This window comes from Pan troglodytes, chromosome 17 (genome assembly GCF_028858775.2).
Source record: "Pan troglodytes isolate AG18354 chromosome 17, NHGRI_mPanTro3-v2.0_pri, whole genome shotgun sequence".
Taxonomy (NCBI): domain Eukaryota; kingdom Metazoa; phylum Chordata; class Mammalia; order Primates; family Hominidae; genus Pan; species Pan troglodytes.
Genome location: NC_072415.2, coordinates 22,598,543 through 22,615,098, shown reverse-complemented (window position 1 = coordinate 22,615,098; position 16,556 = coordinate 22,598,543). Strand labels below are relative to the sequence as shown.

General features: G+C 42.8%; 1 protein-coding gene across 14 annotated transcripts in view; it reads left to right on the top strand.

The window, feature by feature from the left end:
- The window catches only part of PTPRM (protein tyrosine phosphatase receptor type M), an 826,360-nt gene that overhangs the window by 710,596 nt on the left and 99,208 nt on the right, over positions 1-16,556 (top strand). For all 14 annotated transcript variants that reach the window (XM_512029.7, XM_009433655.5, XM_009433656.5 and 11 more), the window contains one exon: positions 5,563-5,650. In XM_512029.7, the coding sequence (XP_512029.4) occupies positions 5,563-5,650 (88 nt within the window). The remainder of the gene's footprint in view (positions 1-5,562; positions 5,651-16,556) is intronic.

Genomic DNA, 16,556 nt, shown 5'->3' with positions numbered 1-16,556 from the left:
AAGTAGAATAAAAGCATAAGTATATTTATGAAAATTCTAACAGAAGGTGCAGTGAGACCATTAACTTAAATCCCAAAAATGCATCTAGTGTTTTTTCCATAATAGGAAGTTCATAGTTGGTGTGTTAAATTATACCTGCATATTTAAAATCTGCCCTAAACACTAAATATTGCCTAAATGTGCATATTATATTCAAAATCCCACCTATAAAACTTGTGCTGGGAGCAGGGGCCATCATTGCCTGCCTCGCACACCTGTCCTTAAGTTGCTGCTCTGCAGATGGGATGTCCTCAGGGGCTAAATGATGCTTTTAGCCTTGGTTCCCTCAGCCATCCCTCCTGCTCTCTCTCATTGGGCCTCTTGTTCAAAATTATGCCTGAGCTTTGGTCGAATTTGATTTTAGCAAGCCTGAACATAATTCTGTCAAGGGAAGACTCTGAGGTGAGAGTTAGAGGAGGAGTTGGAGGTTGTGCTTAAACTTGAATGTAAGGATTTGTCTCAGGCGTAGAAAGATGCAAGGTGAAGATAAGCAAAATTTCCTCCCAGAGACCAGAAGCCAGTCGTTGGCATATGCTTCGAAAATCCTTACTCCGAAGAACAAAATTCTTTGCTTTCTATTGCACTGGGAGGATTCAAAACCTGATTGTCTTTACTTTCAACAAGTTTGAGAGGAACCTTCTTTTCTACAATATAAATTATTTGGTGATTACTTCCCAAGAATATTGGTTCAGAGTAGAATTCTTCTTAAAGCATTCAATATTCAATTTCTGTAATTTTAAAAGAACATGTGTAACTTTTGACCTCTTAAAGATAAAAAAGATAGCTAAAGAACCTTTTATTCTTGCCCAAAGAAAAATGCACAGGCGAACATCTTATAAAATGTGCATTGACTTTGCTTAATTTATTAAAAGATATTTAAAAGTACAAAAGTATGTGAAAAGGAACATAATAGAATAATTGCATAGTAAAGTTACACATAACCCAATGTTATTTGATTTTCCCCAGGCACATTTTACTGTTGTGTTTATTAGTGATTATGCCCATCTCATGGTCTTCCAAAAAAAAAAAAAAAAGGAAGGAGGGTGGACTCACAGGGTCGTTAAGAGAATCCTCAGTCTCTCTAGGGAAGGAAGAATAAAGGAAGTATATCTGCCACCTCTGCAGCTGCACATCTGTGGCAGTCCCGGCTGCAAACTAGACATGAAGCAGTATTCTAAGGCACTGACGGCAGTGTTCCTATCCCAGTTACTGTACTTGCCCTGAGAATTGTTAGCCAGGAAAGCAACCAGGGGCACACAGTCTGAGAGATCGTACCGTATCATGGCTTCTCTGAATATTCAGTGGCTCCAGAGCTACAGATGAAGTTTTATTTTCTAACTAAAAATTTAAACAATTGGTTTTTGTCTCACTTTAGGCATAAGAGGGAGTCTAAAGTAAATATTTTCTCAGATATCCTGAACGTATATGCTAGAAAAAAGCCATAACATTCAAAACTGGATCCATCTTAGGAAAAAAACATTTTTAGTCTCCATAACAAAAGGAAATAAAAGCCAAGGCAACCAATCTAGAAAGCCTTTCCCTTTTCTCTCTGGGCTCCCATAGGTTTATTACTTATTTTCTAAGCCAGGGATAAGGACACGTGGTCTTAATAATCCAAATGTATCCATGGGGAAATTGGCTATATAATTGAAGGAACACTTACGGAAAATGCAAGACACCATCACCCTATCTGTATGGAGTCAGGAGACAGTGACATTTATCTATGGAGGCACTAGTTATCTGACCTTTTCCTCAGAGCATTTCTAATTTTGTTTTGGTTTTTAAAAAACACATTTTGCCATTTATAGTGATTCATGTAATTCCTGGATAAGAAGTTGGGAGGCTCATTGCAAGAAGTTGAACTTTTCCTGCAGTGGCTTCCATGCAATGAACACATATCATGTATGAGAAGAAAAATTTCTGTTTTATAAAAGTAATCAATAGTTAAAATTTAGATGACATTTTTTATATTCTTTTGTTGTAAACATTCTTTCAGAGACAAGCAGAGATAATCTTGGCATGGAAAACAATTGTTGGCCATGTGTATTTAAGTTGACTTAATAGTGTTTTCTTCTCAAGGTCATTGGGGTAAGAGTGGTAGAGAAAAAGCAGTGGATAAAGAGTCAGAAAACACTGACTTCGGATCTATGTTGTGTTAGAAGATGTTGAGGTGTCTGTCTTCATCTCATGTCCCTCAGCTGTAAGGGACAGCTCATGTCCTCTCCTCCAGTGAGGATCAGGTGAGAGGATGGACTCATTCATCTGCACATACTTTTGATGCTCTCATAATAAGTGCTCAGAGATGGATAAAACTTGGGCCCCATCTGTAGGAAAACATTCTGGGAACTGTAGTGCTCAAATGCAGTACAATTGGTTATTATTTCATTTGTTGATTTGTGTCTGTTTCTTGGTCACCAATTAAATGAAAATAATACAACTAAAATAACTATTTTTAAATACAAGGGCTATTGGCAGTCCTGTGATAACCACAAATGCTGAAGAAACACAGCTGTGATGTGAGCATCATTCCCCACAAGGGAGCCTCTGTGTGTCCAGAGAGGGCAGGGACCCTCATGTGGCTCGGGTCCCCACGTGAAGGCTCAGGGAATCTAGGGGCATTTTCTGTATGAGTTGAGGCTGTGGATTTACTGGAAGACTTCAAGGTCTCAAAGTCAGTTTTCTTCTTCCATCTTCCTACAAAAAACAAAATCTGAGAACTTTTTAGATGGGTGGAAAAGGCAGAGGGAAGTGAAATTGGTAATTAATCATGACAAACTCAAAGTGGAATTAAATTTTTGGAAGTCAAATAGTAGTTATTACTCAACTATAAAATTATTGTCATTCATAGAGTAACAAAGACAGTATTCAGAAAAAGAGTATCTGACTTTAAAATCCCTGAAGCTATTTTTAAATGCATGTTATGTAGCAGAATAGAAGCTACATGTTTGAATAAATCCCCTGATTATATAAAGGTCTTGTTCTAGATGGAATCAACTAGCGATTTTTAATGATAGTATTTGTATTGAGTTAATTTATTAATAACCTGAAAATGTTTGTATTTGCCCTGTATCATACAGGGTTTTACTTTTTGTATTAGTCCATTCTCATGCTGCTGTGAAGAAATACCCAAGGCTAGGCACAGTGGCTCACTCCTGTAATCCCAGCAGGTGAATCCCAAGGCGGGTGAATCGCTTGAGGTAAGGAGTTCGAGACCAGCCTGGCCAACATGGTGAAACCCCATCTGTACTAAAAATACAAAAATCAGCTGGACGTGGTGGTGCATGCCTGTAATTCCAGCTACTCGGGAGGCTGAGGCACAAGAATCATTTGAACCCAGGAAGCAGAGGTAGCAGTGAGCTGAGATCGTGCCACTGCACTCTAGCCTGGGTGACAGGGTGAGACTCTGTCTCAAATTAAAAAAGAAAAAAGAAAAAAGAAATACCCAAAACCAGGTAGTTTATAAAGGAAAGAGGTTTAATTGATGCACAGTTCCACAGGGCTGGGGAAGCCTCAGGAAACTTACAATCACAGCAGAAGGGGAAGCAAACACGTCCTTCTTCACCTCGTGACAGCAAGGAAGAGTGCCGAGTGAAGGGTGGGAAAAGCCGCTTATAAAACGATCACATCTCATGAGAACTCACTATCAGGAGAACGGCATGGAGGTAACCACCCCCATGATTCAATTACCTCCCACCAGGTCCCTCCCACAACACATGGGGATTATGGGAACTACAATTGAAGATGAGATTTGGGTGGGGACACAGCCAAACCATATCACTCTTCAACTAGCGATGCATAGTATGAGTCTGTTAATACATCTGTTCATATATAGCACATCTGATCCTACCATGTTTTTGAAATGATAAATATAAGGTAAAAACTATTATGATAATAAAGTGTTGCCTATGATCACGACTAAAGGACCTTAAGATGAGCAGATTAAACCTCTTAACTCTTAGGTTTGTAGTGTTATTTTTTTCAATCTTCTGTGTTGTGTTTTAAAATGGTGTTGCTCAACTGTTTTATTGGGTGGATGTACAGAGGACAAGATCTGAAGCCTGAGGGCAGGACAGACCTGGGGCTAGGGTCTTCTCCAGCCAGTCTCTGATGCAAGCTCGGTTGTATGGTAACAGCAGTGTCCATATCCACCAGGCCACAGAAAAGGCATGGACTTGACAAACTATGTAACTAATTACTGGATTCCAAACATAAATGATGAACACATAGCTCCCACTCTCAGGGAGTCCACAGCCTGGTGGCAGAGACAGACACAGAAACAACAGAGGATGCCAGGCACTGTCCACTTAGTGGTCAGAATACTATGCAGCACACAGGCAGGCAGAGTGGGGCACAGACACCCCGTGGTGTCTGCGAGCAGTGTGTCCTACTGCAGCAGTGCTAAGCAACAGTTTACCTCATGGGGGAGAGTTGGACCCATAAAAAGGAATAAATATATTCTACCTAGCGACAGACTAATCTGAAAATATTGTAAATGGTGGAAATGGCCAAGACGGCTGAACACCACAGGTGAGATGGAGACCGGGGAGGAAGGAAGAGCTTCTGTTTGGGAGAGAACTTGAAAGCCACCCTGGAGCACATCTGAGGACATGAGTCCCTAATGCCATGTTCTCTGGCCCCAAAGCGTTCCCAAATGGTGCTCTCATTCATCTGCTCACCCTTCATCTCTTCCTCTTTCCCTCTGTCTTCCTTCCCAGTGGGTGCCAGGAAGTATGTGAGTACCATGGCAAAAACGAGAAATAGCTTTACTGAATCCTGTTCACTTCCATCCTTTTCCCATAACCTCCTCACATAGTTGACCACATAAAGGTAAAATGTAGTGTGAACTAAAGTGGAAATAAAGACACACATTGTTTTTTTACTTGTCCACTGAGTAGGGGACATTTTCATTACAACTGGAACAAAAAAAAATTGAATAACCTGAAGATTAAAGACTCCAGGCATCATAGTGCCAAATCCCTAAATAAATGGACATCTAAACTCCATTTAAAATGAAGAGAAAACTTTGGCAGAGTTTATTACAGGATTTTAGCCTGGAAGTCATGAAGTCTCAGCTTACTTACTCTCATGTTTTAACCAAAAATAACCTTTCTTCAATTAGCAATTAGGGAGAAAAAGACATCACTGTATCTCTTACAAGAATATTGAAAAATGACAATATAATTAAGAAATTGAGTGAAACATTAATTTTTCTGTATTAAATATTCAGGTGAGATGGGGATGAACATGTGACCATTTTTACTCGGTTATACAGAGAAATTGTGGGTTCACTCTTCAGCCTCCATCCCTGTATTTGTAAGGTACTAACTAAAGGAAAACAAAGTTTAGAAAAAGCTAAATGAAATATTTAAAATATAAATGTAGTGTAATAATCCCTTGTCTCATTTCTGTCGGCATTCTTTCCTTCTTGACCCTTGTTCTACGTTTTTTAAGAGCATCCTCCATCGTTAAGATCCCTCTGTTTACTGCGCCAAATTGTAATTCTCAGTCTCACTTTCCTTCTAGAGCTTCTTTGAAGGGCAGTCTGCACCATGGGACTCGGCTAAGAAAGATGAGAACAGAATGAAGAACAGATACGGGAATATCATTGCATGTAAGTGTCAACAGTGTCATTGTGCTGTTGTAGAACTTCCTTTTCTCATCTAGTAAGATTGACCACCAGGCTCATACAGAGGAAATTTACAGTGCAATTACCTCCTTCATCCTTCTAGAACAGCTGGTGTTAACGCTCGTACTAAAGAAAGGAATAACTGTCTACCCCCACTTCATCATTGTACTGTTGTCGTGGGCCCTGTTTTCCTTTTAGATTTAAGGTTTGGGTAACACAGGTAACGTTAAGATGCTGAGAAGGAAAATGCATTTTGGATGGAGTAAACATTATAGTCCTAATGTTTCCCAGCTGCTACGTGAGAATGAATGGAAATAATGATGCACACCTTGCCTTAATGCAAAGAGCTCAGAGTTCTTGGCAAACATTAACTCATTAATCCTGTGGACACTGGGTTAGGTAGGTCAGTAATAGCCCCATTTTAAGGACAGGAAACTGAAACTCAGAAGTTAAATGATACTCCCCATATCACAACACTCATTAGCAAAAGAGCTAGGATTATAGCTTAGACATTCCCAGTGCCTGTGAAACTGAATGTTACCAACCCGTAATGCCTTGGATGGTTTTTAAGTCGAGCCCAGCCTCATTAATGTTCTGTAGCAATGCTGAGACACGCGCTAGATTGATGAAACCCCTTCTCCCAGGGCCCGCACTATCCATCCCCCACACTAAACTGCTCTCCGTCATCCATGACTGCATCAAGGCACTGACAGGCCCGCTGTAGTCGCCTAACGTAATTAATACTATTTATAAAGATACATAAATTTTAAAAAACAACACAACAATGCAGATTAGGCCAAGAGAACATCTCGCTCCTCGTGTCTCATTTCTTATGAGAGAACAAACTTGGGAGGTTTGGTTATTCCAGAGGAGCAATCTATTAGCTTTATTGATTGTGAAAGTGCTGTTAAACTGTCTTTGCCTGAGTTCACATTTCTTAGTGTGACAGTACAGATTGTCTACCAGTGCTGCCCACAGAATTTCCTGTGACTGCAGAAATGTTTCGTGTCTATGCTGTCCCAGACGGTAGCCATGAGCCACATAGGAGCAGCTGCACTGTGTACTTGGAATATGGCCGTACGACTGAGAAACTGAATTTTACTTTATTTCTTGTTTTTGCTGTTCAAGAGTTTGACAACATAAATTTTAAATTGTATTTAATTTTAACTATTTTTAATTTAAACAGCCCATGAGGCTAGTGGCTACTACATAGGGCAGCACAGATTTCCGTGTGTTGTAGAAAAAGAAACTGGGGGGGTAGAGTGGAGCTTACATATGACACAAAACGTCCCAGCTGAGCACATGCTGCTTTCCCTCCGGCCATCAAGAAAGCCAGATCGCCAGTGTTGCCAGGTATAAATGCTAGCTTCATGTGTTTTGTAGGTTGGTTTTAGAGCGTGCTGTATTTAGTAGCATTGGAGTGGTCATGTCACAGTCCTTTGTAGGTAGGAGATGCTGTCCTGAGGTCTAGGGTTGATTACTCCTCAGTGGATCCCATCAACACTTGTGGGATGCATTCTTGATACTGGACACTGAGGACGCAAAGGCCATGGAAGGCCATGGAGATGAGATGGTGCCCCTGTCCCCAGGACAAACCCAACCGGGCAGTCAGATCGCTGTGGCAGTAGTCCAGCGCCGTGACACAGGGTTTTGTTGCAGCCCGGTACACAGTGTTCTAGAGGCTCAAAGAAGGAAAACATGGTTTCTTGGTCTATCTAGACCCTTCCAAGTTCCTTCATTTTCTCTGGGAGCCCACTGAAGCTTTGCGCTGTTAGAAGAATTCAGATTTCTCCTGATGGCTATGAGATCCTTTCCAGGAGTCCCTTCAGCTCTGCAACAAACTCACAGAAAGTCTTGGAAGTGAAGTGGGGAATCCCCTTCCCATACCAAGTGGAAGGGACATTGCTGAGCCTATAACCTCATCATTGTGGCATCACTGATGTGGCCTCGTGCTGAGCATACAGAATGCAATGAATGTCAAGGGATGTAGCCTTGGGTATGCTGAGAGATCCAGCTAGCCTTTCTCCAATACAACATTGAGTCTGCTTCTTCCCAATGTATAGTTTAGTACCTCCTCATGGAGACACTGAGATATATTTTTGAATCATGAGTGAAAAAAGCTAGCATTTGCTGAGCACTTACATATGCCAGACACTACTCTAAGTACTTTGCACATAGAAACTTGCTCACTAACAACACCACGAAATAGGTAATATTTTTGTATCTATTTTACAGGTGAGGAAATTGAGGGATAAAGAGAGTTAAAGAGTTTCACAGTTAATAAGGTATGGAGGCAGGATTCCAACCCAGGAGCAGCTTTTATAACCACTGCTGGATGGGTGCTGGGATGACTGGTCCCACTGGCTTGGTTTTCACCAGGTGTGGTGGCTCATACTTGTAATCTTAGCACTTTGGGAGGCTGAGGTGGGAGGATTGCTTGAGGCCAGGAGTTGGAGACCAGCCTTGGCAACAAAGCAAGACTCTGTCTCTATAAAAAAATTTTAAAAATTAGTTGGGCGTGATGGTGCGTGCCTGCAGTCCCAGCTACTCAGGAGGCGGAGGCAGGCAAACATGAGGATGGCCCTGTATTGATTGTTTCCTTTCTATAAAACGTCTGCAGGCTCCCCACCACATTCCAAGCAGATTTTCTCCTTTAAACCTCCAGAGATCCTGCCCATTTGTCTCCACTTGGCCCGTGTGGGTATTTGGTGTACAGCTGCTTGTCACAGGAACACTGAATTCTGTTCATGCACCCATTGCTCGTCACAGCTGGACAGAGAGTATGTACTTAAAAGGGTCCAATAATCCATCTCTTCATTCAGTAAATATTTATTCATCACTTTCTTTTTGCCAGACTCTGTGGGAGGCACTGCTATAAAAAGATAATGAAGGCTGAGGCGGGCGGATTACATGAGGTCAGGAGCTTGAGACCAACCTGGCAAACATGGTGAAACCCTGCCTCTACTAAAAAGACAAAAATTAGCTGGGCGTGGTGGCATGTGCCTGTAATCCCAGCTACTCAGGAGGCTGAGGCAAGAGAATTGCTTGAACCTGGAGGTGGAGGTTGCAGTGAGCCAATCATGCCACTGCACTCCAGCCTGGGCAACAGAGCAAGACTCCAGAGGTCTCAAAAAAAAAAGGAAGATAATAAAACACAAGATACTGCCCTCCTAGTAGTTACAGTCTAGTGCAGGGGGTTGGCAAACTTTTTTCTGTAAAGGGTCCAGTAGTAAATGTGTTAGCCTTTAAAGGCCAATCTCAGTCTCAGTTCAGCTTCTTGGCTCTGCTGTTTTCATGCAAAAGCAGCCACAGACAATACAGAAACAGATGGGTGTGACTATGTTCCAGGGAAACTTTTTTTCAAAGCCAGACAGTGGGCTACTTTTGGCCCATAAACAGTAGTTTTCTGACTCCTGGTTTAGTGAAGAACAGATTCCACAAGGGGAACTTTTTCTTACCCCCCAGGGCACATTTCTACCACCAGGATAGTTTTCAACTCTCAGGACCCTGAACTTGGGATCAATTTTTTCAGCACCCCAAACAGAGGTATCAGATGTGATTTGTGTGTCTGGCACAATGTTGTCAGAGGCGGGATGGGTTTAAATCTACCTCCTACCACCATGAATTTGCAGTCTGTGGCCAGATCAGGATAAGACATGCAGGAAATAATAGATCTCAGGTCCATAAATAAATGGAGAATGTGTTGTGAGGACACCACTGGGGACTTGCAGGAGAAGGGTGAGTGGATGAGCGGCAGACTAATCAGGAAAAGACCTCTCAGGCAAAAGAGAAGGTCATAGGGTTTGGAGATAGGAGGAACAGTTTGGAGTCCTTGTCCTACCACATACTGGCTCAATGACCTTGGGTGAGTCGTGAGCCTTCTCAATGTCAGAATTTCCTGTCAAGATCACGTGTTGTGGAAATGAACAGAAATGCCACATTAAAAGAACATTGATCGTTGTTACCTGAAAAAAAATCTCACTTCTTCATTACTTCTGTGTTACTCCTCTTGAGTTTAGCAGATTCATTACTTCATTAAAAAAAAAAAATCAGCATGTTGAAGTCTCAGATCCAAGTGATGAGCTGGTAGGTAATTCAGGGACCATCCTGCTCCTTACTGGTGAGCACGTCTATGTGCAGTGGCCCACTTCTGCCCAGGCGGGACTCTGGCTTCTGTTTCCGGGCATTGCGGTGGGCTGTCATTTACCCATGACCTCTGGGGCTACGTTTTCTAGCCCCCACTGCCCTCTATCCCATCCCTTCCAGTGCTCTTTTAGTGTTTCTTTACTGGGTTGTGTTATTTTTGTATCTTTCTAGGGACAGTGTCAAAAAGAGACTTCTCTGCCCAGCCTCCTAATCTTCCTCTCACCTTCCATGGCGTCCTGAAGCCCTTCCCTGGGTATCCATGTTACCCCTTCCTCTAGTTTGCTGTTGCTTCCTGTACCCACATACATCATGACTCACACGTACATAGTGGCTGTTTCTTTATGGGCATAGTGAATAGTATTACCATCCCCTGCCTAAAAATTATGTAACTGTAGAAAAGTCAGTTCCACTGCCTGTAAAGTCTGCTTCCTAGAGCCTCGGACTTGGGATAACACCACTAACTAGGATAAGGAATTGGGAATTCAGTCAGCATATCTTAGAGATTCTTGTTAGTGCTTTTCAAAGAACACAGAAGTGGTGTAATGATCACATTCATTGTTTTTGCAGCAGTGTTTGCATATAAAATAGTTTTAATGGTCCTTAAAACTGTTTATTGGCTTTTGGTCTTAAGTAAGTTAACTTTTCCCTTATTTACACTATAAATTTGCTGAGCTAGCCCCTTCCAAATATAAACCAACACCCTACCCACCATTACCGCCCCTCCACACACAAGCATAGCCCTCCTAATACTCTCAACAGTTCCTAATTATAATTAACTCTAAGCTTAAGGCACACACCAAATCTCCCTGCTAACGAGGCAGCCCCCTTGCAGCCGGCTCCTCTTTCTAGGGACTGGCAATTGGAGATAATGAGCCAGAATCTGCAGAAGCTTCCCAGGCTCCCTTCCTCCTCTCTTCTGATCTTTATTCAACAAGTATATATTGATCTGCCATGTGCCAGGCACTGTGCCAAACCACAGTCATTCTTTCAACAGATATTTGCTGAGTGCCTGTTATACACCAGGCACTATTCTAGGTGTCAGCGACAGAGCAGGGAACAAAGCAGACAGGATGCCATGCTGGTGTCGTGCTGCACCTTCTTGTGGGGAAGACAGGAGCAATTGCTGAGTGCAGGGTGTAACACCCATGTTAGGAGGTGAGCACCCAGCAAGGAAAATGAAGCAAGGAATGGAGATTGGTCAGGGTGGGTGATGTTTTTAGATTGCGGTCAAGAAAAGCCTCCCTGAGGGGATGAGATGCCAACCAGGACTTGAAACAGGTGAGAAGACGGAGGAGTGTGGCCGCCCAGGTGGCCGGTACAGCAGGGAAGGCTGTGCTGCCAGAGCAGCAGGAGTGGGGTAGGGGCAGAGGTGGGAGATGCAGGGACTCTGGGGTGACCACAGGAGCAAGAGCTGACAGGGCACCTGCCCTCCTGAAGCTGATGGTCCTGGAAGATTTCATGGGGGAGAAGGGGGTGATGTAAATGATTACAAAATAAAATTCAAGTTAAGGGCACAGAAGGAGTTATCATGGTACCGTGAGAACTCACAACGTGGGGACTGAGTGAGGAGGTATGGGAAGGCCTCCCTGAGGATGGGACATGGAAAACAACTGAACAAGAGGGGATGGAGCAGGGAGGATGCTGCAGAATTGGGAGGGGTTCATGTGAACAGACCCTGTCATGCTGGGGAGCCCCTTGGGTCTGAAGAACTAAAGGAAGGCTGGGTGGCTGGAGCTGGAAGGACAGGGGTTGGGCAAGAGAAGGAGGGAGGTGGAAGCCAGACCTACAGAGCCTTCTGGGGCAGGTTGAGGACTTTTGTCTTTATTATAAGAATAAGGGAAACTTCATTAAAGGGGTTGGGGGGGGTGTTAATAAAATTTCATTGGAAAATTTAGATCTGACTGCAGAGAAAGTAGGTTCGAAAGGGACAGCTGTTGAGGAATTTCCAGTAGCCCGAGTGTGACACGATGATGATGTTGGCTAGAAAGAAAATAAGTAGATGAATTCAGAAGAAGTAATGGACCCAACCGAAAGATGGATGGGAGACAGGGTGAGGAAGACAGAAGAGCCAGAGATGACTCCTGCGTTTCCGACTTACTGGAGGATGAATGGTTAGATGGATGATGGGCAGTTGAACAGGTAGACACATGGAAGGATGGATGGGCCATTCCCTTCCAGTATTATCCAGGATGGATAATACTGGAAGGGAACCAGCTGTGGAGAGGAGCTCAGGTTGGCGTGAGATCAACAGCAGCTTATGAGTTTGATTTGGGGACATATTGAGATGCTTTTGAAACATGCAAATGAGATGCCAAGCAGACAGTTCTGTAGACTGCTGTGAAATCTGAAAGAGAGGGGTCTGGGCTGGATTATAAATCAGTGACCCATTTCATGGGTCATATGGGTGGTGGTAGAAGCCATTGGCAGGAGGAGGTGATCTGTGGAGGGAGCAAGGAGGGCATAGAGAGTCCAAGACCCAGCTAAAGGGGCTTTAATAATGGGCGGTCCTGAGACAGAACTGCTCAGCGGTGCAGGGAGCACTGTCTCATGGAGAGAAGGGGTGCTGCTAGTGTCCTGTTGGTAGATCTAGTACAGCAGAGACTCTGATGTAGTGCTCAGAAGGGACACGAGGTCCCTTCTGAGGTGGGTTACCATGCCCTCCTACTCCATTTCCTAACAACGAGGTGTGACTAATCAGTGACTGGAGCTTTGGACCTACCCCAGATTCTTCTAACCAGCGAGCCAATCTTGGTTGCTCACATTGAAGGCTTCACTTTTCTAACATTTTGTTTTATAGCAGTGTGCTTCTCTCTGCTAATTGAGTGACTCCAACAGCATCTTTGAACGGAGGGAACCAGAGTTTATAGTTAGGTAAGAATGGACTGGCAGAGCAAGCTTTTGGCATTAAATTCAGGTGGGCACGAGCAAGAGAGAAGCAGATGGACACAATATGTTTAGGAAGGCATAGGGTAAAATAAATAAATCCCTGCCAGGATTCTGAAGAATAAAGAGAGAGCTCTGACACAGGGATTAGTCAGTCAGAAAAAGAGTTAGAAAACAAGGCAAGACCCACATGAAACCAACAGGAAGAGGAAAGTTCATATGGAGCCACCGTCATCGAACTCAAACTTCCTGCTCAGAACCTGCATGGCAGAGCTGGGAACCAGGTGGTAACAAGCAGGGAGACTGCACTGGAGGTGGCATCTCCACTGGGTAAGGTGCCAAGCACTTCCTGAGTTGCAGGCACACTGGGTCTCCTGTAGATCCTACCTTGAAACAAGCACAACAGCAATCCTCAGCCCAAATGCAGCCACGGGAGGAGCAAATCCATTATTTGCAGAAATCAATTGTAATTAAAATTAATTTCCAGCCTTCTCTCAGAGGCTAAATATTACCTTGATAATTGTGATTCCAATTTACCTTATATATGTCACCAGTATGTAGCAGAGAGAAAGAATTGGTTAGAGGTGAAAGATTATCAGTGATACACTCGATTTCTGCCGCTGTGGGAATATCTAATCACACACAAGTTAAAATTGCATGACTATTGTCAATATCCGTCATGTTTAATATGGAAGTGTTAAAATATATGAAGTTACTTAGAGATATTTTTAAACGTAGTGTTACCTGATGGAAAGGGCAGAAATACCATGTTTTACAGACGTAGGGTGGGGCATAGACCTGCCCTAAATCTCGCATCACCCCAGTCCAATGCATGCCTATGTACACAGGGGGAAAACCACAGCGGATTATAATTCTTCAACGCTAAGCAGTGGTTTGTTGTGACAAGGTCTTTATGTGCCTGTTTCTTACCCAAAAATATCTGCTTTTCTCTGTTTCATCTAGTAAAGGCTTTTTTTGAGAGATATGAGACGAATAGCAAGTCGTTTTTATGCAGATGGAGTTTCTCAAAGTGGCAGAGTTTGTTACATTTCTTGATGGGGTAACATTGAGTTGTGATTATGATATAAACACAAGTTTAATTTTGATCATATTCAAGTCATGCATGGCAAATAGATTTCTTTTTCTCCAATTCATACACATTAAAGAAACTTTGTACACTATGGAAAACTTGGGGAACATATCCCAGAATCTCACCATCCAGATTCAAACCCTGCTAACATTTTTTTTATGTTTCATTCCAGTCTTCTTATTTTTCTATCTCTTGAAGCTGTTGCCTTTTTTTTTGCTCTTTGTTTTTCAATGAGAATAGATGTGTTATTCTGTTTCTAATTACAAAGATAATATAAACCTTGTAGACCATTAAAGTAGTACATAAAATCATAAATATGATAATAAAAATCACTCCAGATTTTATCCCCTGCAGAAACCTCATTCTTCAAGTTGTCCCACTGTGCATACCTACACGTACACCAATGCATTTGATTATTTCATGTAAATAGACTCTTATTAGACATGCTGCTTTGTAGCCTGCTCTTCTTCACTCTGTAATATGTCCCAGAGATCTTTCCAGGTAAATAAATTAAAGGCCTGGTAATCCTTTTGAATGATTTTATCAGATTTTTTGCTTGTTTGCCCACCATTCTTCAGTCTCCTGTTTATATCATTGAATGGTTACCAAGGTGGTGTTAGGAAAAAAAGTCTGTTTTAGAAAAGCAGTCCTTGGCATGGATTCACTAGTGAGGGAAGCAACTAGAGGCAAAAATGAAATAGTGCAGATGAAAATGATCAGGTCTTGAATTAAGTCATTGGCACTAATAAGACAAGTGATAGCTAACTTTCACTTACTTCTTATTGTATACCAGCTACTTACTAATGATTACTTATATTAATTCACTTAATCCTCACAAAACTCTATAATATAGGCAGTATTGTTATTCCAGTTTTACAGTTGGGGAAACTGAGGCACAGAGAGGTCAAATAACTTCTCCAAGGCCACACAACTAGAAAGCAGCATAACTGAGATTCATACAGGGACTCTGGCTCGGGAGCCCGGGATCCTAACCTCCGTGCTCCACTACACAGAAATAGGGATAGGTTGTTGAGCAGATACCAGGAGATTAAACTGTAGAAGTTATTGAAGAGCATTCAGCATGTCTTCAAACGTTTCTCCTGTTGCCTTTTTAAAAGTATCTCCAGCTCCTCTTCCGTGAAAGATTGGCTGCTTCCAGTTTTCAGTTCGGCCCTGCTCTGCTGTTCCCCAATAAGCATACTGGCTCTTTGTGCTTTGAAGATTTTACTGGTAAACTTCAACAAGGATGTTGCTTTTATTCACAGAAAAGGGGTAATTTTTTTTTTTTTTTTTTTGGACGGAGTTTCACCCTTGTTGCCCAGGCTGGAGTGCAATGGTGCGATCTCGGCTCACTGCAGCCTCTGCCTCCTGGGTTCAAGTGATTCTTCTGCCTCCTGGGTTCAAGTGATTCTCCTGCCTCAGCCTCCCGAGTAGCTGGGATTACAGGCGCACATCACCACGCCTGGCTAATTTTGTATTTTTGGTAGAGACGGGGTTTCTTCATGTTGGTCAGGCTGGTCTCGAACTCCCGACCTGAGGTGATCCGCCCGCCTCGGCCTCCCAAAGTGCTGGGATTACAGGCGTGAGCCACTGCGCCTGGCAGCGTAATTTTTTTTAAGGGGAACTAACTGTACTGTGTTCCAGGCACCTGATAATACTATGCATTATCTTATTTGGTCCTCCCAAAACTCCTAGGAAAGTAGCCCCTTGTCACCCCTTTTTACAGGTGAAGCTCAGCAGGACTCCAAATTTGTGCAGATGCATGTGAGTTGTAGAGCCAGCATCAAATCATGGTCTCGGACACCAAAGCCCCTGTTAGTTTCATTTCCTGCAAAATGTGAATGTGAAATGGCTTTGGAATAATCAAGGAAAAGCACCCATGCTGGCAGAGAAATACAGATGGTAATTAAAAACTACAGCTCAGGTCTTCTCAAACTTAGCAGGCTGTGTGCCCCAGAAATACCAAGTCCTCATAGTCTTGACCCCGTGGTTTTCATGGTTAGTAATTGACCTGTTGTTAACCACAAAACTGATTGAATTCTACAGATCTTATGCCTAGGCAGTTGAGTTTTCCAAACTTTTTCCTCCCTTCAACCCCAATGGCTAGACTCTGGCCCTGAGAGAGGGCCCCTCCCAGCTGGTAAGCCTTCAAAACAAACCTGCAGAACAGGGCTTATCAGTGGACAATTGGCATTTCTTTGGATTCTTTGTCTGAGTGACTCCCACATTTGCCAGATGCCAGAAATGTCTGTGAGGCATTTCCTCATAAAAATTTGATATGATTTAGCCTCAAGAGTACCCCAAGGAATAACTGAGTTTTCCTGAAAGAGTGGTTGACACATATTTGTCTTTGTAATTGGCATCTGATTCAAGGTGAATGATATTTCAAGAACATATGGTGAGGGGCATCCATATACTGATTTATTTGCCCCAACAATCTATATCTGTTGTTTTCATAGTCATCTGAGAGCTTTGTTTGAGAGAGGACGCATAAGAATCTGCAGTTTCTGTGCCAAGTCATTCTTAGACGTCCAAGCAGCAGAGCATGGGGGAGCTGGAAGAGCCAATCATTTCACTTCTTTAGCTTTTACATTCACTGACTTAATGTGAGTGATGGTGATACTTAACTATTTCTTGTATTCTGGAAGACATAGGGATTAACTTGAGAAGTGCTGACCTGCTTCAGCCAGGAAGTGCAATCATGTGATGATCAGCCTGTTGCTCTCCATGGCAGAACACATGTCCTGCATTCTCCACCCCAACTGGACCCTT